We start from the raw sequence: 27,034 nt of genomic DNA, 5'->3' as shown, positions 1-27,034 counted from the left end.
GAGGTAGGGGAGGCCCCCCTCTGCTCCTACAAGAACGTTCCTTGCTGTTGGATGAAATTTTTAACTCTCAAGCTACTTGGAAAAAAATTCTACTTATATTTTTCATTGTAAACATATGTTTATTAAGGAAAATTTTGAATGTAGAAAAAAGTAAAAAAGTAGTCTGCCCACCATCTACCAGCTAAACCCAGTTGCCTTTACCATTTTGCTATAATATATCTGAGTCTTTTTTCCTGTACGCTTTGAGTTTTTATTTTTGCAACATAACTAAGCATACTGCAGACTCAATTTTGTATTACAAGCTTAAACTTCAAAGTGGCTTCAATTTTACATTGGAATGTACTCCCACATGAAAATGCTGGATTTCAAGGTTAGGTGAAAAGATTTTGGACACAGTGAGTTATACTGCATAGTAGAAATATGCAGAATTGGAATACAGAGACCCCAGGCCAGACACTTCAGCTGTCTGAGCCTTTGCACCCACAGCATTAGAATAGGGATAATTATCTTTCACACAAGCTTTTTTTTTTTTTTTTTTTTTTTTTTGTGGTACGCGGGCCTCTCACTGTTGTGGCCTCTCCCGTTGCGGAGCACAGGCTCCGGACGTGCAGGCTCAGCGGCCATGGCTCATGGGCCCAGCCGCTCCGCAGCATGTGGGATCCTCTCGGACCGGGGCACGAACCCGTGTCCCCTGCATCGGCAGGCGGACTCTCAACCACTGCGCCATCAGGGAAGCCCTCACACAAGCTTTTTGCCAAGATCAAAGGAGATGCAGTGTGTGAAAGTGCTTGGTAAATTGTAAAGCCCCCATGATCACTTGGTATAAATTTCGGTCCATATACTCAGTTATTCACGAACATTATAAGGGTAACTCACTGCTCCCTGGGATGCACCAGGCTCCAGGGGTTTTACATGGTGTCTAAAATTCGGGGAGGGTCTCTAGTCCCCAGACATGCTGGTTTCAACCCATATATGCACTGCCCAAACTTTCCATGGTCCCTTAAACTCTCATGGCTCTGTTTCCACAGCCCCTTACAAAATATGGGAATCTTTGTCACTAAGAGTCCCAGTGCCTTCCCAAAGCGCACGCCCCACAGCCTTCCCTTCTGATCCTAGGACAAATAAAGAAGAAATCTTCCCAGGTTACTCAGAGTGGTTAACCTCCTCCTATGATTTTGATCGCTTTCTTAAAAATGAAAAATAGGGAATTTAGTGAGGGATCAGAAAAGAGAAACAAGCATAATGAACAATTTAAAAGTTAAATTGTTGGGCTTCCCTGGTGGCGCAGTGGTTGAGAGTCCGCCTGCCGATTCAGGGGACGCGGGTTCGTGCCCCGGTCCGGGAGGATCCCACATGCTGCGGAGCGGCTGGGCCCGCAAGCCATGGCCGCTGAGCTTGTGCGTCCAGAGCCTGTGCTCCGCAACGGGAGAAGCCACAACAGTGAGAGGCCCGCGTACCGCAAAAAAAAAAAAAAAAAAAGTTGTTAATATAAATTAGAGTAACCAGGGTTATTCAGCCAGAAAATAATATTCCTGTTGATTTGGTGCACACCATGATGCAGACACTGTGAGAAGTGCCTTATTTGGTTTTTTTTTTTTTTTCCACTAGGTCCTGATACCAGCCTTATGGGGTCAGTGAAGAAACTTAGGTTAGAAGAAGTTAAGGCTGTAACTTGCTCAGTGTCATGTAGCCAGTACAGAGTAGAGTCCAGTGGGGACCTGAGTCAGCCAGGCTCCAGTAGCCATACACTACACCAGCGTGCTACTATAATATGGTCGCTGAAGGGGCAAAAGCACAGCATCACAATGCTGTAGGGTTGAGACGTCTTAAATTTCTGAAAGCATCCTTGACCAAGGGGAGTGTTCTGGGAATCCCTTTTGCAGACACCTTTTAAAAAAGATTAGAATCTAATCCCTCTAGAATGATTTAATTATGGTCCCCTGTGAAAGGGCTAGATTGACCTCTTGAGGACCTCGTTGCCCCGAGATTTTATGCTAATTCACACAATATTGTTAGGTATCACACATATAGCTCTCTACTCACATTTTCTACCAAATCCCATGCAATCTCTGCTAGGGAGATTGTTGTACTCAGTTTATTAGTGATGAGAATGTAGTAGAAAGAGGTTAATTGAGTTGCCCAAGATTCCGCTGGGAAACTGAGTGCAACCACCAATTGTTACCAGCCTTACCTGAGTATTAAGTGTGTTGATTGATGTATTTCCTGTCACTCGTCCCGTATCTCTGGCAACCTTTCTGCCTTCCCACAATCTGTTCCATTTTCAATTCTGCCGAAACCTCGTCTCAGAACTCAGGCCTGGGAGCCCTGTGAGAATGCATTGAGCACGCCTTCTCACACACACGAGAAATACCCTCTCCTCTTTAAGGAACGTTTTAAAAGGTTGGAGTTTTTGTGTGTGGCACTGAGAGTTGATTTTTACAGACCTTTTCATCTCAAGTGCTTTTCTATAAAGAAGAAAAAAAAACCAAGTGTTTTCTGGAACTCTCCCTCTTCCTATCTCTGAGACTGCAGCACAGAAGGATTAGAATATTACCACAGCTAATGAAAGTGAGAGGCAGATGCATTACAGGAAGAAGCAATTTACTTTAGAATCTGAAAATTGTCAGAAGTTATTGTAAAAGTTTCTACTCTGAGCTACATGACAAACCCAGGAATTATCTAGTGGAAGATGAAGCAAATTTACTCAAGATATTTGACGAAGATCCAAGTCTGGGATTGAAGGATGAAAAAATATAAAATTAACAAACAGTGACCAAAGAGAATATTGTTTATTATCAGCTGGAGAACAGTCTGTCTTTATTCATTCCTTCTACAAATGTTTCCTGAGTATCCCCTGGGTGCCAGGCATATTCTAGGGACTTGGGGTGCCCTCGTGAATGAGTCAGATGAAATCCCTGCTCTCATGGAATTTATATTCTAGTGAGAGAAACGGAAAATAACAAATGAATAACAACAGCAGCAACGAAACCCACGACATACACTTGGCTAGTGGTCTGTACTATGAAATCCACAGCAGGGAGGTGGGGAAGACAGAGGGATGGGCTGAGGTAGGCTCCCAAGCAGAAGCACTTTGGTGAGATGGGGACAGAAACCTGCATGTGTTTTTCCTGCGTTTTTGGTTCACTCTCAGAAATGAACTTGGGTACTTCAGAAGATGGAGCTCTGACTTTATGCTTCTTTTATACACAGCCTCTGTGTTTTCAAAGTGTAGCTAGAGTTGCTGGTACGAAATAAAATCTGTCACTAATTGTAGAAGATAATTTGGAGGTGCTTTCAGTAGTCCGCCAAAATTGTACATGTTTAAATATTAATCTTGAGTATTAGCTGAAAGAAGGACTTGAGTAATTTTTTTTTTTTGCGGTACTCGGGCCTCTCACTGCTGTGGCCTCTCCCGTTGCAGAGCACAGGCTCTGGACGCACAGGCTCAGCGGCCATGGCTCACGGGCCCAGCCGCTCCACGGCATGCGGGATCCTCCCGGATCAGGGCATGAACCCCTGCACCGGCAGGGGGACTCTCAACCACTGCGCCACCAGGGAAGCCCCGGACTTCAGTAATTTTATCCAGAGTTCATCTCACCTGTTTATCTGATTACTCACTAGCATTGACAGATTCTAGTTTCTAAAACAAACAAAAACCCCAAGAAACACCTCTCAGTACCCTTGCACAAATAAAACAAAACAAATTAATAAAAACCAAGCCTTCCAAAACAAGATCAAGGACCATCCCTTACTTTTTCATTCATCTTCCCCACTAAGTTTCCATGCCTCTGGGAGCTGGTGTGAGTCTAAATGAGGTCTCCAGGGCAGAGCTAGGTAGGGACCCCTACGTTGCCCAACTCAGGGGCACTATTCTCACGGTAATTTATGTGACTGGTGACTTCTGGAGTCATTTAGTGACTGGGCAGCCCAGGGTGGATGGACAGGAGGAAGGACCTGGGACTCCTGTCACTGGGAGGCCTCTCCTCTCTCCTACGGGTATTCTTAAGGTCAGGTCAGATTGCTCAACTCGGTCTCAGGTTCTCCTTTTAAAAAATCCTGTATTTTTATTTGCTAAATCTGGGTAACCTAGTCATAGATGTTTTTGGTTTTTTTGTCTATATTTTTTAAGTTTCTGTATATGTAAAATGCATGCAATAAGAAGAAATAAAAATTAGGATTTTTTAGAAGTTTATATAACCAAGAGATTATATAAAAGGGCAGAAGTTCTCCTTCCACTCTTGCTGAGGATTTTTTTTTTTTTTCATTTAAGGGATTCAACTATTTTGAAGACCCAGTTTTTGGTTGAGGTCTCTCTGTAGAGCAGAACTTCTCAAAGGAAACTCCTGAGAATCTTGTTAAGACGTGGATTCAGATTTCGTAGGTCTGGGGTGGGTTCTGAGCTTCCGCGTTTATAACATGTTCCAGGTGAGGCTGATACTCCTGGTCCACAGACCATAGTTTAAGTAAGCAAAGTCTCTAACTAAAGAAGGAGGGTTTCCCTGGTGGCACATTGGTTGAGAGTCCGCCTGCCGATGCAGGGCACACGGGTTCGTGCCCGGGTCTGGGAAGATCCCACATGCCGCGGAGCGGCTGGGCCCGTGAGCCATGGCCGCTGAGCCTGCGCGTCCGGAGCCTGTGCTCCGCAACGAGTAGAGGCCACAACAGTGAGAGGCCCGCGTACTGCAAAAAAACAAAAAAAAGAAGGATAACTACACCACTTTATCATATCACTGGTGTAACTTCTTTCTAATGATAGCAGTTTTTAAAAAATCCTCATTTTTACTTCTCATTGCATCCATTTTACATATTATAGAAACTTTAAAAATTTAGACAAAAAACCCCAAAAACATCTATTACTAGGTTTCCCAGATTTAGCAAATACAAATACAGGATTTTTTAAAAATCTGATGTAAAATTCAATGCTAAAAATTTTGAAAGCCTCCATCAAATTACTTTAAAGGAAAAGATTGATTGCCAAAATCAGCCCAAGAAGACATAGAAAGCCTGAGTAAATCTAAAGTCATACTTAATATGGAAAAGGTTAACAAAGAACTTCCTCAGAAAGAGGACTAAGCTTAGACAGTTTAATGTGTGAGTCATTAAAACCATCTAAAACCCAAATAAATAAATCTTATAAGATTATAAAATCCCAGAGCATAGAAAAAGATAAGATATTTTAGAATACACTTGTTTTTTGGTCCAGCATAACACTAATGCCAAAATTAGAGCATTAGAAAGAAAAAACTATAGATTCTAGATAAAATTCCTTTAAAAAGATCAAACTGAATTCAGAACTATGTTAAAAGTTTTAATGTTTATATAAGGTTATTTAATACTGTATAAATCACCTCATATTGAGATATTAGATAATTTATCATGTCAAAATGTCAAAGGAGAAAAAATATGATCACAGTTATTCTCTGAAAATCTAACTAGATCCACAATTGATTCTTTTATTTAAATCATGATCTATTCTTCATATAAGGAAAAGCCTCTTAGTAAATCAGGAAGATGATTATATAAAAAATATAGGATTAGGAAATAAAAATATTTAGCACATAAAAAATGAAATGTTTAGTATGCCCAAGTATTACCTGAGATATTCTAAAATATTTTACACTCTTTATTTGAAATTCAAATTTAACTAGGTGTCCTTTATTTTATCTGTAAATCCTACCTATAACCCTTCTATCTTCTATCTCTTTTAAACTTTTGATATAGATTCTTACAGTTATTTACACACACACACATATATATATATCACTTTATTGTTTATAAAATTCCATACAACCAAGAATTTGATTGGAAATCATGTGTGTTTATATTTACTTCCATTTTATAGATGAAGAAAGTGAGGCTTAGAATGAACCAACCAAAGAATAGTTTAGCAGTGGGGGATCCTGGGCTCTAATAGAAGACATGGTTGCTTAGGAAATATTTCCTTTTTTCCAAGCCTAGATCCTTTGTTCTTCATTTTGCCCTAGAACTTTACAATTTAATTTCAGGCCAGGCCATCTCAATTAATGGTCCAGCTCAAACACCATGTCAACAACTGGGCAGTGGTGGAGCAGCATGGGATATGAACATAGTTGGGATGATTGGACTACCCACATAAATCGCCCCGATTCTGTGGCAAATTAATGATGGATTTGTTCAATTCCCATGCAGTTCAGCAAGAGGGTTCAAGATAATATAATTTTGGGGAAATTATAAGTTTTATTTTAAAAATGAACTCTGGGGACTTTCCTGGTGGTCCAGTGGTTAAGTCTCCCAACTCCCAATACAGGGGGCCCGGGTTTGATCCCTGGTCAGGAACCGAGATCCCGCATACCGCAACTAAAAAGAAAGATCCCGCGTGCCACAACTAAAAAGAAAGATCCCGCATGCCACTACTAAGACCCGGCACAGCCAAATAAATAAGTATTTAATAAAAGAATTAAAATGAACTCTGTAGTACAATAATGAATTTTACCTAAATATTTTCTAATGTATTATGTCAGTAGAAACCTTGGGCTTCAAAAAAGAATGCAGAGATAATAAACATCCCAGTGGCCCCCATTCCTGCATTGCTGGCTTTTCATTAAATTTAGAATGATCACAGAGCTTTGGTCAGGGAAACATCAGGGAGATTTTAGCAACTCAGTTTTTCCAAGCCTTCTTTTTCCGTCTTGAAGACAGTATTGCCTCCTTAGACGGATCTTACTGCATGGGGCAAAATTGCACAAAATCAATACAGGTTTGGTATGCATTTTTTTTTCTAGTTTTATTGAGATATAATTGACATATAACATTGTATTAGTTTAAGCTGTACAACATAATGATTTGATATATGTTTATGTTGCAAAATGATCACCACAGTAGGTTTAGTTGACATCCATCACCTCACATAGTTGCAATTTTTTTTTCTTGTGATGAGAACTTTTAAGATTTACTCTCAGCAACTTTCAAAAACACAATACAGGATTGTTAACTATAGTTACCATGCTGTACATTAGATTCCCCAGAACTTATTTATCTTATAACTGGAAGTTTGTACCTTTTGACCACCTTCACTCATTTCCCCTCCCCTCAGCCTTCCCTACCCCAGTCTGTTGTCTGAACCTTATCATTCAGCCTAGCTCTAGCTCTTGGTTGTGTCTTAAACTTTTGTGATTGTCCAAGTCACTTTCTTTGTTCTCAGTGGCACCCAGTAGGTAAGGGTGTGCAAAGCCCTGTCCCTGTCTCAAAAGGGAGGATCTCAGTCAGCATCTAGATGCTCTCTGATTGGATCTGGGCCCTTCTGCAACGGCTTCTAAATTGTGCAAATGAACCTCTTTCAGAGAAAGTCTGGGAGGTGGGTTTTCTGTCCACTCCCTCTGCACTGAGCCCCGAGGACATGGGTAGCCAGTTAAGAACTGTTCCTCTGTTTGCTACAGTCCTACTAAATCCACGTACTCAAGCCCTGCTGATCACCAGAGTCTGGCCATCAAGGGGTGTGTCCTCTGGGCAGCAGCCACAAAAGCCAGGGCCCTCGAAGTGCACACAGGCTCTTTCCAGGAAAAAATATGACCTGGAGCTGGGCAGAGGGAGGGCCTGACCTCTCGGCCAGCTCTCAGAAGAGGATTGCAGGCACTCAGCCTCTACGTGTGTGTTAAAGTAGAAGCCTGACCCTCAGGCTGCAGCTTTTAATGTATGCAAATACGTCTCTTTCAGGAAAAGACTGGGAGATGGGCATTTCTGACTGATGCCTCTGCCCTGAGCCCTGGGGGGACACAACCACCGCAAATCCTAGGCAGCTTGTGAAGAACTGTTTCTTTGTATGCTCTAGTCTTAGAGGTTTTCTGGATTCAAACCCTTTTGGCTTTCAGAGTTAGAGTTTTGGGGTCCCATTTCTCAGGTGGAAGTCTTAAAGTTGGGGTGCTAGATGTTAGTTGTAAACCCTTAACTCCTCAGGGAGAAGCTGGGCGTTGTGAGTTCCCTCCTGATTGTATATCTCTGCCTTCCTACCCGTTTTGATGTGGGTTTTTTTTTTCTTTCCCCTCATTCATCTAATGTATAGGAGTTGCTCAGCTAGTTTCTGGATTTCTTTTAGAGGGAATTGTTCTGTGTGTAGCTGTAGATTTGGTATGACCATGGGAGGAAGAGAATTCAGGAGCCTCCTATGTTGCCATCTTGGACCAGAATGCCCATTTTTTTTTTTTTAATAAGAAAATTCATTGATTACTTTGATTAATTAATTAACTTGCTTTGGGTGAATGGGAAGAAATAAAGTACACTGTGGTATTTTGATCTATTTAGTTCTTAAGATTCACCAAAGGCCTTAAGGCACAGGCCTTTAATTAAAGAAATAAATGGGGAGGGGTTGGCATGCTCTGTTTAAGAGTATGTTACTATTTATGAAGTTGGGATTCCCTTGCGTTAATTGAATAAAATACGTAGCATCTGTATTAAGCAACGGTCTTTAATGTACTCCCTGGAGTGCTGACATAGCTGTACAAATGCATGCCTTCTAGAAATGTTCCATCTACTTCACTTTCCCCTTCTTGCTTTTATAGCATGGGTGTGCTAGGCTTTGGGGATAGAAAGATGAAAAAGATACAGACCGTACCTTAAGGAAAGGGTGATCAAGTTGAGAAGAGTGACACTGAACAAGTAATTAAAAGAACATGAGACAGGTTGTAATGGCTGTAGGCACAAAATACAGGAAAAACACAAACAAGGAGACTGACTGTCGCGGGGAGAGGGTATGAGGAAAGATTTGCAAAGGAAAACCACATCATCCGGCTGTGGAGGATTAATGGGAATTCACCAGGGAAGAAAGTGGGAAAGGGCATTCTAGGCCAGGGAAACAGCAAGTGCAAAGGCATGGCGTATCTGGAGAAACATATCATGCATTTGGTACTCCTGCAGTATAAAGTCCAAAGGGGTGAGTTGTAGGGAGTGATACTGGAGACACGGGGGTGAGTCCTGTCATGAAGGGCTGTATGTGCTGTGCTCAGGAGTTTAGATGCTACAGCTTTTAGAGAACCAGTAAAAGATCTTAAGTAGGGGAATAATTTGGTCAGTTTGCATTTTATAGTGATCTCTCTGGCCGTGGTGTGGCAGGTAAGTTGGGAGAAACAGTGGGGCTGGTTAGAAAGCTGCTGCACTAATCCATATCAGGAGTGATGTTGAAGGTCTACACTGAGGGGCCATGGGGGTGGTTAAATTGGGATGTTAGACAGAGATTTATGAAGTGCAAGTCAACCTACCTTGGCTGTGTTGTGGTGATGGAAAAGTAGAAGTCTTAAGGATCTCAGCATGAGTGTCTTGGTGAATGGTGGGGTAAAGGTGAGCCAGGGAATACAAAGGGAAGACCAGGTAGGGGGTAGGATGATGGGCTGGAGGTGGATAGTGAGTACAGCTTGGACAGAGGGAACGAGATGCCATAATTTATAACAAGTAGATAGCGATTGAGCTTGGAAATGGATACTGGTAGTATTGGGGGAATGAGGAATATGAGATACCGGTGAAACACCAAGCAGAGATATCCCTTAGGCAGTTAGATTTATGTGATTAGAGTTGAGGGTAAAAGTCAGAGCTGTACGCATAAATCTGGGACTCACCAGCATGGAGGTCATCATTAAAGCTATGGATGTTTGCCCAAGAGTGAGAAGAAAAGGGCAGAGGGTACAATTTTGGGAAGCTCCAGTATTCATGACGTAAACAGAGAAGGGCTGAAAAGAAAAGATCAAAGAGAAAGGAGACCTAGAAGTGTCTGCCAGTGTTTCCATCCGCCTACCCTGCCCCCCCACCTTCCTACTTGCCCACCCTTTCAGTCAGCAGAAACTCATTTACTGAGAACTTATGACATGCCCAGGACAGGTATTACGGGAGTCACAGAGATGGAAATGTGATTTTTACTCTTTAAGGATTCCCAATCTAGTGCGGTGTTGGGGAGGTAGGTTAGATCATGTTCATTAAAAAAAGAAAGAAGAAGGAAAAGAAGGGTGAGGGAAAGAGGGAGAGCGCTTTTATTTGATTTCACTCCTTTTAATGTTCATCCCTCATCACAGTATTCCTACTGCATATCCTAGAGGATTTTGATATTTACATCATAATTTGAAAGACGTCTACCTCCAAAAATTGTTTTGACTTGAAAAGCCAGGAAATTTTATATATGAAAATTGGGATGCTGGCCCACTTTTTGTGTTATTAAAAAGAAAAAAAAAATGTAGTAGTGTTCATTGTCTGAAATTTAAATAGAAAATAGAATGAACAAAAAATTGATATGTTTTCATTGTTTGGGGTAAAATTTTTACCGGAGTCAGGTTGACTGGAATTTACGACCATCTGAGGACACTTTTAGTACTGACACTATTAGTGTTTAAGCAGCTCAGTTATGCTTTTTCAGAAATATACTCAGCCATCAACCGGAAAGCCACTCTCTAAAAATGTAGTGTTACGTGGAGAAATTATTCATAGAACTTTTTTCAGATCTCTAACATATATGCCCTGTAATGGAGTTAGTCTTCCTTGAAGGATCTTAGACTTCAAACCAGAACTGCTGCTATGAAATCATTCCATAGCATGACAGACCCTCATAAAAGTCACTGAAATAGTGTAGACATTTCCAAAACCAGCACAGAATTGAAATTTCATGAGCTTTTTTTAAAGATGCAAATGCCTGTAGTTACAGAAAGAGAGTATCATAAAGAAAAAAATACATTGAGAGGAAGGTCACCCAGCATATCTTTTTCCCTCTGTGCCACACAGCAACTAACTAGCTCATTATCTATTTGGTTCTTAAACATTTCTAACGAAGGCAATTCTGAAGTCTGCCGTGGGGATGTCCAGTGAGGCTTATTTCTAAAATCTACTGGGAGGCAAAGGGCCTTTCTCCTGGAATTCTTGGCCCATCAACCTTTCAACTCATTTGTCCTCATTGCTTTCTTGTTTTATATAATTCAATAACAATCTTTATTCACATTGAACCAGGTTATCACATTGATTTTGTGACCGAATGGAATGAGATGAAATAAGTTGTGTGCTCATAATACGTTAATTCACCTTATCCCAGTTTTCAATTCCACAATGATACATTTTGATTTCCTATTTATTAAGGAGGTATAACAGGAAGAGCTAGAAAATTTAGCAATCTTGTAAAGTCTAATATGAACATATTAGTATTATCACAAATATATTTAAGTACGTAGAAGTATGTTGCTTCCCCACATCATCGTGGAAGGCTTTGTGTTGACAATATAAATTTAGCTGTTTTTTGAAATATTGCCACCTGACTTTCTATCACATGCTGTTTCACTTTGCGTTAAACGTCTTAAATAATGAGCTAATGTGTACCCCTCCTTTATAATATTTGCTTAGCTATTCTATTTTTTTTAAAGAGGAAATATTTTCCCAGTGATTCTGAAAATACTTGGAAAAAAATTACTGTGACTTGTGCTATTAGAGTTGTTAACGAGGCAATGTAAAAAAAAAAAAAAAAAAGGAAATTGTTTTAAAACGTGGAACTCTGGCTCTGTTTTTCATAGAGTAATAAATACTGTTGAACAGATAGAAAGTTCTGCAATGTATCCAGGGAGGATAATCAGAGTTTTACCAACCAGTAAGGTGGGGTGTACTGCCCAATCCAAATGGGTCCTGGCCTTAACTCAGGAGCAGGGTCCTGGAGGCCTCCTGGTACAGGTATTAAACCTTTAGGTTCTGGGTTATGGATGAAGCAGGGTGCCAGGGTGGAGCATGAGACGGCTTAAGACAGCATCGTATACCAGCCATATACCGGGAGTTTTGTACTTTAACAGCCAGTTAAACTACTGGACCAGGACATCCTAGCTCGTAACAGCACCACATAAATCAAAGATTGAAATTTGCATTTTTATTGGGGGTTGGTGGAAATGGAGACCTCAGTGGGGTAAAATCCCATCTGGTTCTTCCAAGCTGCTGGTCTCTAAATAAATCTTCCAGGTGTTTGATAGAGGGGGCAGAGGAGGCAAAGAGGAGACTGAAGGTAGTGTGCCTGCAGGCTGTGAATCTTGTCCATTGGAGAGAAGGTGGCCTGAAATGCATGGGTTCATCCCATGCATTGTCTTACAGTTGTTTCCCCAGCACCTAGACCTACCTGAGGCTTAGTAACGAATGAATGAATGATTGGAGGTGAATGACCGGCTGTTTCAAATCGTAGCTTTTGTTATTATTCAGATACGGTGAGGCCAAAAGATCAAGAGACGATTGCTATAGGAGAGAGAGTTTGTTACTCACAGTTCCCAAGAGGAAGGGCATGTAACATCATGCAGGGGCCACACAGGGAAGCACTAGAGTTGGTCAGGAGGCAGAAGGAGCGAGGGGAAGACGTGGGCAAGAGGCTTTATCGTGGTTTCCATGGGAAGAAACGAGTGAGGCAGGGTAAACAACCCATGGAGTGTCCACAACAGTACGTATAGTTTATGCCCTCCTTTTATACATGACGGAGAGGGAGGCTTGAGAAATTATATACCTTAGTCGAGGTCACAGAGAGTTGTGATGTGATGCTCTTATTCTCTGTTGTACTCCATCCCCCATTTATCGTATTGCAGTTACATGCTTGTGTGTCTGTTGATGCAGCTAGTTTGGGCCGCTCGAAATGTTGGACAGTTCTTCTCACCTGTGTGTGTTCAGTCGCCATCAGAGAGTAGACATCATATTAAACCTTTGTGGAGTCAGTAAGTAAGGCTCCCATCACCTTTCTCTTTAATTTGCGCAGCCTGGTCAGCGGCCCATTGATGTGTGATGGTAGAGGCCCTTTGTTGAGGCAGGGAGACCCGTTGTGGCTTGCTGTTCTTTATCTGACATTCTCTGAGAATGGGAACATGGGAAGAAAGAAATGGATGACTCTGCAAGTGGTGATTTCCGTTTTGCGGCATTTATGCCTTTCTTAATCTGGGTTCCGCAGATGCTTGCTCTGTAGGGTACATCCTTGAGAAAGAAGTATGTGAGATGTGTGTCCTGTCCTTGGAAAAATAACTCAGTGAATGCGCAGAACTTCTATCGATGCAGGAATGTTAACAGGAGGGACAGAGCTACTGTCCTTGTCGAATGGTGGCTTTCCTGATTGTCTCCTCTGCTTTATCTTCCTTCCAGCTTGCCACCAATCCTGTTTTGGGTGTGCTGGGAAGAGCCCGCATAACTGCACAGTCTGCTGGCCTTCCCACATGCTATTGGATGGGCAGTGCCTCTCCCAGTGCCCAGATGGGTACTTTAACCTGGAAGGCAGTTGTACAGGTGAGTATGTAACATGCTGGGGCATATTCCCTGTGCCCATGTTTTATCTTCATAATGCAACCCGACTCGGTAATTAGAAACCTTGTCATACCAGGGGACTAGGAATGGGCTGTGAATCCTTGTCTTGAACTTGTAGGAGTCCAGGGATAGAGTGAGGGGAACAAGTGAAATTCTGTTCATCCAATAGGGAAGTGTGGACGAAATGAAAAATTAGAATCAGCTTTACCCTCTTCATACAGTGAGGGGTGGATTTAATGGTGGTGTTCATCACGGAGATGAGCTACCACAGGTTCTCATGCATTTTTGTGGGATCAGGCGTTTGGCATTGCCTCTGCAGGTCTCTGCCCTCCTTCGCCTGGCTGCAGCCTAACAGAGCAAAAGGAGAGAGAGGTATTTATTTTCTTCCTTGACATGTCAGTCCAATATGTGTTTTTGTTTTTTGCGGTACACGGCTCTCTCACTGTTGTGGCCTCTCCTGCTGCGGAGCACAGACTCTGGACGCGCAGGCTCAGCGGCCATGGCTCACGGGCCCGGTCGCTCCGTGGCATGTGGGATCCTCCCGGACCGGGGCACAAACCCGCGTCCCCTGCATCGGCAGGCAGACTCTCAACCACTGCGCCACCCGGGAAGCCCAGTCCGATATGTTTTTAAGAGCACCTTTATATTTCAGTGACAGAGATTCTAGAAATTGCCAGTTCAGATTAGTGCAGGGTTTTGTTGGACTCGACAAAATACTAAAATTTAAGCACCTTACTGTAGCACTGTGTTTTCTTGTATCTACAGAAAAAATGACAAGACAAAACACATTCTATCATGATTATGGTTTTATTTCTAAAAATAGAGTGTTGAGGCCAACTTACAGGAAAAAGCCCATGGTTATGAAATCATTTGGTATGTGTTTCTGGAATCGGAAGACAGGTAGTAAATGTATAAAATATTTTTGAAATAAATTAACACTTGTAAGATTCATATGGCCTCCAACACCAAAGAGGAAATTTGATGCGAACACAGATTTAGACCATTGAAGATCACTATTATATTCCTTCTGGAATTGTCTTCTTCCACTAGCTTTTTAGTCTCTGTAGGCCCCTGATGGGTTGCTTTACTTGAAACACTCTATCGTCGTGGTGGTGGGGGGGGGGGGGTTCCTGGTTTCTTTGTCACTGGGGTTGTCTTTGAAAACTGTGGTCTGTCCTTATGTGCTCTCACCCTCGCCCAGTTGGTTTTCGTGTGTGGAGAATTGTTTGGGGAGGAAAGTCTGAGTAGCTGTAACTCTTCTCTGTCTGTGCCTCTGCCTGCTTGAAACCCGCAGATGGAGGGCACCGCGGGCGGCAGGGCACCAAGGTCACTGGAAATATTCTGGCAGGGAGGAAGCCCTGTGCGGTGGGAGATCGTCCTGAGAGCACTAGTATCTTTTGGACGTGCGTTTGCAAAGTTAAGAGCCTCAGGAATGTAGAAGAGGTGATAGTTGAAGCTAGCCTTCTAATCAGCAGTTCATTTTCTTGCTTGCTTGCTTTTTTTTTCTTTTTTTCCCCCTATAACTCCTTATCTTCCCTTGGCCTCCCGCCAGAAGACATGAGAGGCAGTTGACTTTACTGGAACTCTGTGCCTTTTCTTCCCACCAGCTCTGTGCCAGAAGGGAATTCTTTGTCATCAGTTCCAGCAAGCTCTACCCAGCTCCAGCCCTTCACCTCCCCTCCTCTTGGAATCAGACAGGCTCAGACCTTCTCGTCCTTGGCAGAGAAATCCTTCCATCTCCTTCCACGCTGCCCACCTTGGCAGCACAAGTGCAGCCACAGCTGCAACCTTCTTTGATTCTTTGCCATCCTTATATTGCCTACACTTACTGGGACTCACTGCTCTTTTTCAGTGTAGTACCTCTCAGTAATTAGGTGGTTTTTCTGGGGAAAACCACTTTGACAGTTTTGTCTAAGGAACTGAACTTCAAACATGGCTCAGGATAACCTCCAGAAAGAGGCCTTTTTCAGTTCTTTGTATTTTAATTAAGCGTTGCTGCTAAAACAGGCATCCAGGCTGTGGCCTGGAGGGAGAGCATGGCTGGCATCTGACTCCAGTGAGAAGTTTTAGTTTCCCCTGCTGTGGATGGTTCCCCCTTTGCCTGCCCGGGATTTCTAAGAAGCAAAATGTCTCCCTCTTCTGCCTGTCTCGCTCTTTGAATTTTAGAGAGGGACAGTCTTACCACTTGCTTTTCTGCTTTGTAATTTTGACCTGAACTTTCTTACTTATATAGATGGGGATGGTCATGCTGAGCAGCCAATTCCCCTCATTCAGTGGTTCTAGATTCCACATTCTGTTCATGGCCAGTGTTTTCACTGACACTAGAAATGCCGTCTTTCGGTCAATGCCTAAGGGTGTGCCAGGCTTGCTCAAGAATCTTCCCAAGATGATTAGTATTTGAAGTCTGCTCTTAGTGTAATTTGTGGAGTACATTAAGTACTTCATGTGTTTACATGCTGAGCTACTAATTCCAATCTTGGTTCTTGTCTTACCTTCTAGAGTGCCACCCCACCTGCAGGCAGTGCCACGGCCCATCGGAATCTGACTGCCTCTCCTGTCACCCTCACGTTACTCTGGCTGCTGGGGGCTGCAGGACCAGCTGTAAAGAGGAGCAGTTCCTCAGCCTCGTGGGCTACTGTGCTGGTGAGTGAGACCCCCTTCGCAGTCTCAGAAATCACTAGCCAAATGCTCGGGTTCCTCCTGTCAGGCTCCAGGAGGCTCTCGTATTTGTCCTTTGTCATCAGAATAAGAGCTCTCTTTGGAAGATATTTGTCTAATGTCTGAAAACTCACTTCACTGCTTCCTATCAGACATTTAGTAAATATCTGTGGATTCAACTGGAATCTTCTAATAATACTCTTGCAATTCCTGAGAAAACTTAGACCCTCGTATTAATGAAGATTGAAGTCATGATAATGGTTCCTTATGTGCGTGTGGTGCACTTCAGCTTAAGAGAGCAAGAAGTATATTCAAAACAGTCACTCAGAGGACGGTCGCCCTCTTGTCTACATTATCTCCTGCTGTGGGGAAACTTTGTCATCAGCCCCAGGCACAAAAATATAGGGAGATTCACCTAGAAGTAAATCACTTGCTTCAGGAGATGGGATTTTTTCCTCCTCAGTTCAGTACTCAGATCTCAAAAAGAAATAAATCAGGAAAGCAGCCTGGAATTTGGATAATGATGAAGGAGCCATGCAGTGTTTGTGTTCATCCATCCATTCCTACAACAAATAACTAATGGTCAGATGCTCCAAATAACAACAACAACAAAAATAGGATGAATAAGACAATTATTCTGCCCTCAAAGAGCTTACAGTCTGGAGAGGGGAACTTACAGACTAGTGGGTTATTTTGTATTTCTTGACTCACTTCTAGGAGCAACTTGAGGAGATTTTATCTGCAGCAGCTGTTGTCACACTCTGAAGGGCTTGACGGGGGGGCATTCTGGGATCTACTGGGCAAGTGGGAAAGCTGAGAAATCCGGTTGGATGCATGCTAGAGGGGTTGACCCGGCTGTAGGGCTTGTTCCTGGGCAGGGAGGAGGTATGACCAGTTGTCTAGATCAGAGTATCAAGCAGGACCCTTCGATACAGCAAGTCAATTATAGCGCTTCAAGTGTGGCTGTGGCGCCATGGTCCTGGGTGATCCATTTCTTTTTGCACATGACCTTGGCTAAAGACTAGACATTAGAGGGAATTCCGTGGCCGTCCAGTGGTTAGGACTCCAAGCTTTCACTGCTGAGGGCCCAGGTTCATTACCTGGTCAGGGAACTAAGATCTCACAAGCTGTGCGGTACAGCCAAAAAAAAAAAAGACTAGACATTAGGGTCCAAGATCTATACCTTAGGAAGACTGAACTGTCGAGAGTGGGGCTACAGCCAAAACAGGCTGGAATTCAGGGTAAAACCCGATTATTGAGAACGCAGACATTTTAGAGGCAATGGAAGGTAGAAGCTCAGAGATTCCAGGCTTTAGAAAAATGTGATACCCCACCGCTGTAGGGTGTGAGCTGTTTGCCAGTCCTGCCATTGTAGTCAGGATTGACTTGGGAAGTGGGCAAATAGGAGGCATTAGTGCCTCCCCTTGAAGAGGAATCTGGCAAGGGCGGATCTAACTGGTATTATAGTTTGTAAGCTTGAATTCAGCTACTGATTCTTACTTTAGGATACAAAAGAGCAGCTAGTAAGAGGTTCCTAACATGGTTAAAGCACATTAGTGGATATTTTTTGAGAATCTACTGAGTCCAGGGTGCTGAGTTGCTGTTTGAGGGGTCACAGAGATCTTCCAGGCTACTTAAGGAGGTAAACCAAAGACACAAGTACAGCTAACAAATAGTACAAGGCAATTTATGGATAATAACATCGATAGGCAGAATGGGTTGTAGGAGTTCAGAGGAGGGAGAAATAAAAGATCTGGAAAGCATTGTGGAGGAGACGGGGCCTAAAGTTCTTCCTGAAGAATAGCTAGGATTCTGTTAGACAGAGGGAAACAAGGCGGGCTTTCCAGATGTGGTTCTACCAGGAGATGGGCGCAGGGGGTAGAACATGTGGGCCATTCATGGCCAGTGAGAGTGGTCCAACCTGGCTGAAGGACAGTGGTTTGAATTAAGGCATATTAGATGAAATGGTTGGAAAATTTAAGTTGGAACCAGGGTATAGAGAACTCAAAGTTCTAGGCTGAAAAATTTGGACTGACTCTTGTGGGCAATAGGGCTATGAGAGTTTTAGGGGTGACTGTGATAACTAAGACTATGTCATAGGCAGGAAATCGTCAAGCTTTTTGGAAGATAGATTGTAGTGAGGAGAGATTATAGTCAGAGAGAGACATTAGAAGGTTGAACCTTCATAATGGCTTTTCTATTTCCAATCTATTCTGCATGTGGACCCTAAAAATTTTATGCTGGGACATATTTTATAAATAAATGTTTATATAAGAAGATTGGAAAAATTTAACTTCTAATCAACTCCGTTCCCTCCAATGTCCAGAGCCCTCTGATGGTAAAGTAGGTGGTTAGGAATTGCATTAATTTTTTAAGGCTTATAAGGGACCACTAGAATAAAGGACCATGGGACGAGGCTAAATGACTCTGAAAGTCCCCAGCCCTAGATGAGCAGGTTCCACTAAAATAAGCTGGAAGGGACACACGTTGGCTGTCCTGAGATTAGGTATATTAAGTGAAGGTTTTAAATAAGGTAACCCATTGTCTAGTGCTTGGAAATCCTTTGCTGAGTTGAGAATGGCATAACAATGTTTGTTACAGAAAATTTTGACGGGTAATTTCAGTTGTTGATCTTTCGGAGAAGTGCACTGACCCCAAAGTTTAATTTATATTTATGTATATACATATATATATATATATATATATATATATATGCCCTTTCCAAACACATCCCAATTCTCTCTGTAACACTGTAATGCATTCATTCGTTTATGGCTTCATCAAGCATTTTTTAAGCACACGCTCCATATCAGGCACTGTGCTAGGCTCAGGGGAGGCCCAGATGAATAAGATAAAGTGCTTGCATTCAAGAAATGTACTGTATAGTGAAGGGAGGAGATATGTGTTGAATATGTTATTACTGTGGCTATGAGATGAGCCTGTGGGACAGCACCCTAACCCAGACTGGAGTGTGTGTGTGTGTGTGTGTGTGTGTGTGTGTGTGTGTGTGTGTGTGTGTAAGCATTAATTATACATTAGGTTGACCTATGGGGCATTGCTGTTTTGTGGGCAAAACCTGGTCAAATACTGGCAATTTTTATATGGTTCAACCTAATAGAAGCAGCAGAAGTTGGTGATCTCTTAGCCCTCAGGCTGAGGGAGAGGGAATTTGGGGGATGATTTCTGGCCAAGTAAATTCAACGAATGGGAGCATTATTTACCAAGGGCCAAAATAGGAAGATAATGTGTTTGAGCTTGGGCAGGTTGGACCCTTGGACATCTGGGATAGCTGTCCAGGAGGACGGTGAAAGTCTAAGTGCTTGCTGAACATAGCCACCTCGAGCTTATCTGCTATCTCCATTTTACCCTAAACCTAAGGTCCTGGAACTCTTTTTTTAGCTGAGGGGTTGCTTCAGTCAGTTGTATAACCTCCTGGAGCATTTCAATGACTTTTATCTAAACTCAGGAAGGTGTTGGGAGGATCCCTAGTGATAGACAAAGCAGAAGGTAATTCACCCCTGCAGTGCGGTCAGTAGAGTGTATTTCCATCATCCTTGGGAAGGTCTAACAGTGGAAGCCCTGGAGAAGCACCCTCTCTGCTCCCTCTATCGTGTGTGAGCTTTGCAGGGTGGTAGCATTTACTCACAGGATTTATTCTCTATCTGAGCTGTACCTAAGATCATCATCAGAGACCTCTTAATTGCACTTAGCTGTTTAAGGAAGAAAATTACATCTAATCTATCACACAGACAAGAATAAACACATCCTGGGAACAGGTCCAATAACCTCAATGTGTTATGACATGTGGAGATGTCATACGTGTGGGGTTTTTTCCCTTCAAGTCTATCAAAGCAAATATACAGTTTGTGAGAATAGGCCAGAGGTGAAGGCTTTCAGCAAAGATGAATGAACTGGGGTGAAAAAAACCAGGTTTTGTCTTCATAGATTTTTTTTTTTTTTTTTTTTTTTTTGCGGTACGCAGGCCTCTCACTGTTGTGGCCTCTCCCATTGTGGAGTACAGGCTCCAGACGCGCAGGCTCAGCGGCCATGGCTCACGGGCCTAGCCGCTCCGCGGCATGTGGGATCTTCCCAGACTGGGGCACGAACCGGCGTCCCCTGCATCGGCAGTTGGACTCTCAACCACTGCGCCACCAGGGAAGGCCCCTTCATAGATTTTTGTTCTTTATATTTTGCCCGCATCTCAACAAAGTTTTCCCCAGATTTCAAAGCCTGGGATGTTCCCTCCATTTGTCTTTCTCAGCTAAAACCTTTCTCCTGTTCATAGAAGAGGGTGAGAATTAAAAAGAAAACATGAAGGAGAAATATCCAAATGAAGGTGCATTAAAAAAATGCCTCGGGCTTTCTGGAATGTCTAGTGGGAAGGTTGTACTTTTTAATTCTTACGTAGAAAAGGAGATAATACTTAGAGTAATATTGTAGAGGGGAAGACTGCAAAATTTTATATATATATTTTACTTTTAATTGAAGTATAGTTGATTTACAATATTGTGTTAGTTTCAGGTATACAGCAAAGCGATTCAGCTAAACATACATATATGTATATATCTTTTTTTTATTCTTTTCCATTATAGTTTATTACAAGATATTGAATATAGTTCCCTGTGCTATACAGTAAATCCTTGTTGTTTATCCATTTTGTACATGGTGGTGTGCATCTTTTAATCCCATACTCCCAGTTTATCCCACCTAGCCTTCCCCTTTGGTAACCGTAGGTTTGTTTTCTATGAAGACTGCAAAATTTTAAATAGCTGATTTGTTAGGACGGCAGAATTCTAGGGGATTAAACATTTTTTTATGCAGTACTGTTTTAAATGCTGGTTTGTTTTCTTCATAAATCTGTACCAGAATGTAAGCAAAAGAAGACAAGTGACAGTAAAGAAATATTGCTCTGAGAATTTTCATATTGTATTCCATGGTAGTTGAGTTCTAAGCAATGGTTAATAGGTGTTACATGCAAAAATGTCTCATGACTGAATAAATTTCGGAAACTCTTGGTTAAATAAAGCAGCTTTCTTTCTTTCAGGATTTCTCAAAACCTTAAATAAGCAGATGTGCATTGTGAATCTCCGAGATGAAGGAGGCTGCCCATCATTTGCCAAACATATCACTGCAGACCCCTTCCTTCGATTTATTATAGACTCTCACAGGGCTAACCAGTGCTTTGCAAAACAATCTTTGAGAAGCCCTGCACTAGCTGATGTTGATATGTTGGACAATTTGTTGGCACTCCCTAAAGGTAAAATGAAATACTCAACCTATACTCAGATTGTGGACTTCCTTCCTTCCATCCCTCAGTGTGTCCCTCCCTCGCGTCCTTTCTTCCTCCCTTCTCTTCTCTGTGGGCAAGCAGAGGGGGCCCCAAGAATTCTCAGGGTTGCCACTCTTGACTGCTGGGAGCATCAAAGAGCAATCCGTAATTATCCTTTAGCATTGGGTCTGAGAAGTGTTTGCTCTCTGAACCTGAGCTGACTGATTAGAAAACCTGTTAACATTTTTCTTCCAAATCATTAAAAAGAAAACAAAACCTTTTGAGTCCCTTCTACAATTTTCCCCATTCATTGTCACTCATTTCTGAAAGAGGAGCCTGAAAAATATGGTGAAAAAGTTGAAATGCACAGATTAAAAGAGCAACAAATCCTTGTTTTGGAATAAGCTGATAGAACTGCAACACTGAGTAATGAAAAAAACAAAACAAAACAGTTCAAACTGAACATCGTTAAGGACTGGGAAAGAGCCCTGCATGAGCCAGTGCACAGCTCTCTGCCTCCAGATACTCTGACTTGAAGCCAGAGAGGTGGGAGCCAGTTCTGTTTTTTAGTAGTTTCTGCATGTGGGGAAAGTGGGTTGGCACTGCTCTACATCTTGCTGTAGCTGCTCCTGGGGCTGTAAGCTGAAAGAAGGAAAAAGGCACACACTAAAACGTGTAGCAGTTACTACCTTATTTTCATCGTCAAAATCCTACCCATCCGTCCCTCGTGGCCTCGCTCAGATTCCGTCCCTTCTAGGACCAGCTTCCTTTTGGCATCTCCCACGTTGTAATTCCTAGGTACGCTGACTTGTTTCTACCAATTACCTAGCACTTGGCATTGACTAGCTCATGTTCTCTGTGAGTTTCTGATAATAGGTGACAGTTCTGATGGCTTATGATGTGACAAGCACTGCACTAGTTGCTTTGAATGCATTTTGCCATTTAATACTACCGGTGATCCTCTGAGGTAGGTACTAATGTTATCTCCATTTTACATATGAAGAAACTGAACCTAAGTAAGGTTTAAGTCATTTACTCAAAATGAGAAAAGTTGGAAGATAGAGCCAAGATTTGAACCTAGGAACCCAGGATGAGGACAAACACAGTTGGTTACAACAATAGGGATTCAAGAAGAGTTTTCTGATTGTAGATTAAAAGGTAGATCATCGGGGACTGGTATGACAAGATGGTTTGGAGAGGCACTAGCGGGGAAAGTTGCAAGAACTTGCCGGTCTGTTTTAAGTGCCGGAAGCTGTTTTAGATTGCCATGTATTTTTATTTTATATACCCTTAGTAAATAAATAGATAAACTTTAAATGAAGACATTAATGCATACTGAATTTTAATAATTTATATCACTCCACATGTCCTTTAATCTTTTTCAGTGGTTACATACATGCATTTTTAAAAATAATATTTAAACTTTTTATTTTATATTGGAGTATAACCGATTAACAATGTTGTGGTAGTTTCAGGTGCACAGCAAAGAAACTCAGCCCTACACGTACATGTATCCATTCTCTCCGAGACTCCCCTCCCACCCAGGCTGCCATGTAACATTGAGCAGAGTTCCCTGTGCTATACAGTAGGTCCTTGTTGTTTATCTGTTTTAATGTACATGCATTTTTCACAGTTGTAATCAGCAGCTATGTACAGGTATATCTCAGAAATGTTGTGGGTTTGGTTTCAGACCACCGCAATAAAGTGACTATTGCAATAAAGCAAGTCATGAGGTTTTTGGTTTCCCAGTGCACATAAAAATTGTTTGCACTATATTGTAGTCTGTTACGTGTGCAATAGCTTTATGTCTTAAAAAAACAACGTACGTGGGCTTCCCTGGTGGCGCAGTGGTTGAGAGTCCGCCTGCCGATGCAGGGGACACGGGTTCGTGCCCTGGTCTGGGAGGATCCCACATGCCGTGGAGTGGCTGGGCCCGTGAGCCATGGCTGCTGAGCCTGCGCGTCTGGAGCCTGTGCTCCGCAACGGGAGGGACCGCAACAGTGAGAGGCCCACATACCGCAAAAAAAAAAAAAAAAAACAAGAAAAAAACGTACGTACGTTAGTTAAAAATACTTTATTGGGACTTCCCTGGCGGTCCGGTGGTTAGGGCTCTGCGCTGTCACTGCCAAGGGCCTGAGTTTGATCCCTGGTCGGGGAACTAAGATCCCACAAGCTGAGAGGTGTGGCCAAAAAAAAAAGAAACTTAATTGCTAAAAAATGCCAACCATCATTTGACAGCATAGGGTTGCCGCAAACCTTCAGTTTGTTTAAAAAAAAAGAAAAGAAAAGAAAAAGCAATCATCTGCAAAGCATAATTAAGCAAAGTGCAATGCAATGAGTTATGCCTCTATTTCTTTGTTATTTCTCATATCACTTTGTGTATTTCCATGTGTTGGCAAATAATTGGAAGAATCCACATAATTGTCATTTTTAATGGCTAAATAGCATTCCATTATGTTTGTGTAACTTAATTTTTATTGGAGTATAGTTGCTTTACAATGCTGTGTTGGTTTCTGCTGTACAGCAAAATGAATCAGTTATACATATGCATATATCCCCTTATTTTTTGGATTTCCTTCCCATTTAGGTCACCACAGAGCACTGAGTAGAGTTCCCTGTGCTATACAGTAGGTTCTCATTAGTTATCTATTTTATACATAGCATATATGTCAATTCCAGTCTCCCAGTTCATCCCCCACCCTTCTCTGACTCCCCACCCCATATCCATATGTCCGTTATGTAACTTAATTTGATTGGCCGTTTTCTGGTTGTGGATATGGGCAATAACCAGCAGGAGGTAGAGTTACTGCTTGGTAAACTAAGTATGACTTCCAAGGCTTTGGCTGGGACGAGGTCTGTTTTTCATGTTATTGTTAATAACAATAATGTTATGCTCTTGACATTTTATAATTTTTTAAGCATTTTCTCACTTATTTTTTCATTTGATCATCCCAAGAAACCTTCCTGTGGAAGTGGGATTAAGAGCTCAGTGCAATGCCTAACCGGCACATAGATGGTGATCAGGAAATGTCGGGCAAAGGAATGATTTGATTCTGGTGCCCTAAGGTCCACTTTAATCCCCTTCCAGTGCATCCTATGCTAATTACATCAAGGATCTTCTTAGTGTGACTCATTTTTTTTTGCTTCTTATCTCTTCTCTTTCACCTTCTATTTCATTCCATCTGGCCCTATTCTTCTATCTTTATATTTTTTCAATTTTCTTGTGTTTTTTTTTTTTTTTTTTAACACCTCCATTATTTTCCTTATCTTCTTTTTTGGCAATGCACATTCTTTTCTCATCTGTCACCCTATCTCCTATTGCTTGAACTATGAGTTGCATATCCAATCTCTCTCTGGAACTTTCAGTGATTGTCTCTCCCTTGTTCTCTGAATTTGTGTTTTATTTAAGGGACCACGATGTCTGCTGAAGGGTGATTGAATATTTCAAGGCATTTCTTTTCTTTGAACTTTTACTTTCAGAAAAAAATAAGAACACGACCTATTTTTAAATTGAGACCTTCCTAAATTAAAAAAAAGAACTTGTATTTTCTCCTTCATGGGACTTTTTCTAAACAATATCTTATATAGCTTTAGAAATGACCTTACTTACAAGTTTTCAACTTGGCAGGGCTCCCAGTGAAGTTAGAATTGCTGTTGTCTTCATAAGAACTACAGGCCAGGAGCTGAATTGCAGAGAAGAATTTGAGTGTTTATGCTTAAAGAACACAACTGAATTTAGGCTCATAGGCTATCCACTTAAGTACTAGAGACAGCAAAATTGCTATGGCTACACTTATCTACTTTTCTTACACACATGTAAATCTCTGTGTTTACATGTAATGGGGCAAAAATAGTGACTTAGATGTAAGTATGACCATCAGTATCAATGTCAATCCTGATTGGGCCTGCCACAGATAAAGAATAATCACTAATGTTTATTGAGCACTTCCTATGTACCAACTCCTCATACATTATTTCATTTAATCCTGGCTGCAACCCTGGGAGGTCAATCCTATGATTAGTAGCATTTCCATTTTACAACCCAAGAGACTGGATGAGAGACATTAACCAATTTACTCAGTGTTTCACAGCTAAAACGCAGTAGACCTGGGCTTTGAAGCAGTGCCATTTCAGAGGGCACGCGTGTGAACACCATCATCAGACTTCATCATCTGATCTAGTTCCAATAGGACCTTCTCTGCTTCTCAGCAATTGTATTACTTACAGCCCTTTTTGATGTGTTGTCACCTTGCTCACCATGACCTTTCCATGTGTACTTACTATACTTTCCCTCAACTCAACTCTCACTCCGATCAGTTGACATCTTTGCTTTCTTTAGTGTTTAGAATATTAACATAATCTCCTAAAAACAACAACAGCAAAAAAACTCCCTCACTTTTTCTCCGCAAATGTCTCTGTATCTTCTTCTAAATACCGTTTTCCTCATTGCTTCCTTTGAGAAAGGATCTCCCTCACCCTGGCCCGGGGGAACTCCTCCATCTGTGATCCAGAGCTGCTTTGTCCCATCACCCTCAAGGGGTGGTCTAGCCCAATAGTTATTTCCTCTTTTGGTTACTCATTTCATCTCCTTCCTTCCCTCTTTATCTTTCCTTCTCTTCTTCCTCCCTGACCCCCTTTCCTTTAGGACCTTAGTGTCTCGATCCAATGCCCATTTCTGTTTTCTCCTTAGAGTCTATCTCAAGTCCACACATGGTCATCATCTCCAGACTCTCATTTCTATCTGTCTACCTTCTGGACATTTGATCCACAGGAACAACATACTCAGAAACCTCCAAAGAAACCTCCCACACCAGGTCCTTCCTTCCTTCTCCTGACTCTCTTGTCCATCCACTACTGATTTTTTCAATCAGCGTAATTCAAAACTGAGTACAGTTGACCCTTGAACAATGTGCGTACGAACTACACAGGTCCACTTACATGCAGATGTTTTCCACTAGTATATATTACAGTACTACATGGTCCACAGTTGGTTGAATCCGAGGATGCAGAGGATGGGGGTGGGGATACAGAGGGCCGACTATAAATTATACTCAGATTAACCCCTGCATTGTTCAAGGATCAACTGTAATTCAAAATTGAGTTACACCTGCTTCCTTCCCACCCCTATTCCATATTTTAATCATTGCCACATCTTGCAAAGTTAAAGTCCCTCTTCTTCCCTTTGGATAAAATATTCTCTGGTCCTCCTTAGACATTAATTGCATTTTAAGTGTGGCTTTCTTCTGACATTGGACCTTGTCGTGAGCATCTTGAGGGAAGGGTCTGACTCTGACTCAGTGCTCTATCTCCTGCAGCAACTTCCATAGTGCCTCACACCCAACTCACATGCCATAAATATGGATCGAAGTGAACTTTTTTCTATTTTGGAGGTAAGGCAAGAGTAAAACATAAACTGATGGGAGGTCAGGTACAAGGCAGGAGTGGTGCTCATGTTTCCTTGTTGGCAGCAAGAACTGGCACCAGAACTGAGGAGAGAGCCTTGCTCTTACATCTGACACTGCCTCTCACCCACTCCTTCTTCCAGCTGTCTGTCTCCGTGGGTCCTACTGCAGCCTTCTCACCACATTTGTAAGTTTGTCAACACTGGGTGGAAATCACTGTCCTATAACGCTAAGGCCAATCTGTTGTAGTAGGTTTTGTTGTTGTTGATGATTGGTTTTTTCAGGATAAAACAATAGCCACAGACACTGAAAAAATGGGAAGTTTTGTTTGTCTGTTTTGTTTTGTTTTTGTACTAACTGAGAGCTAACCCTAAACCCTAACCCTAAAAAGAACACGTGATTTCTAAAGACCTCATGGGTGGGCTAGGACCAAAGTGATGATCAAAAGGGG

The 27,034-nt window shown here is 42.1% G+C and overlaps 1 protein-coding gene across 1 annotated transcript in view; it reads left to right on the top strand.

Annotated features, from left to right (window-relative positions):
• FRAS1 (Fraser extracellular matrix complex subunit 1) overlaps positions 1 to 27,034 on the top strand; it is a 455,620-nt gene that overhangs the window by 240,951 nt on the left and 187,635 nt on the right. Inside the window, exons 19-20 of the mRNA XM_065877453.1 lie at positions 13,096 to 13,236; positions 15,754 to 15,897. Coding sequence (XP_065733525.1) covers positions 13,096 to 13,236; positions 15,754 to 15,897 — 285 coding nt within the window. The remainder of the gene's footprint in view (positions 1 to 13,095; positions 13,237 to 15,753; positions 15,898 to 27,034) is intronic.

This window comes from Phocoena phocoena, chromosome 5 (genome assembly GCF_963924675.1).
Source record: "Phocoena phocoena chromosome 5, mPhoPho1.1, whole genome shotgun sequence".
Taxonomy (NCBI): domain Eukaryota; kingdom Metazoa; phylum Chordata; class Mammalia; order Artiodactyla; family Phocoenidae; genus Phocoena; species Phocoena phocoena.
The sequence above is the reverse complement of the archived record's forward strand: the minus strand, read 5'-3'. Positions and strand labels throughout refer to the sequence as shown.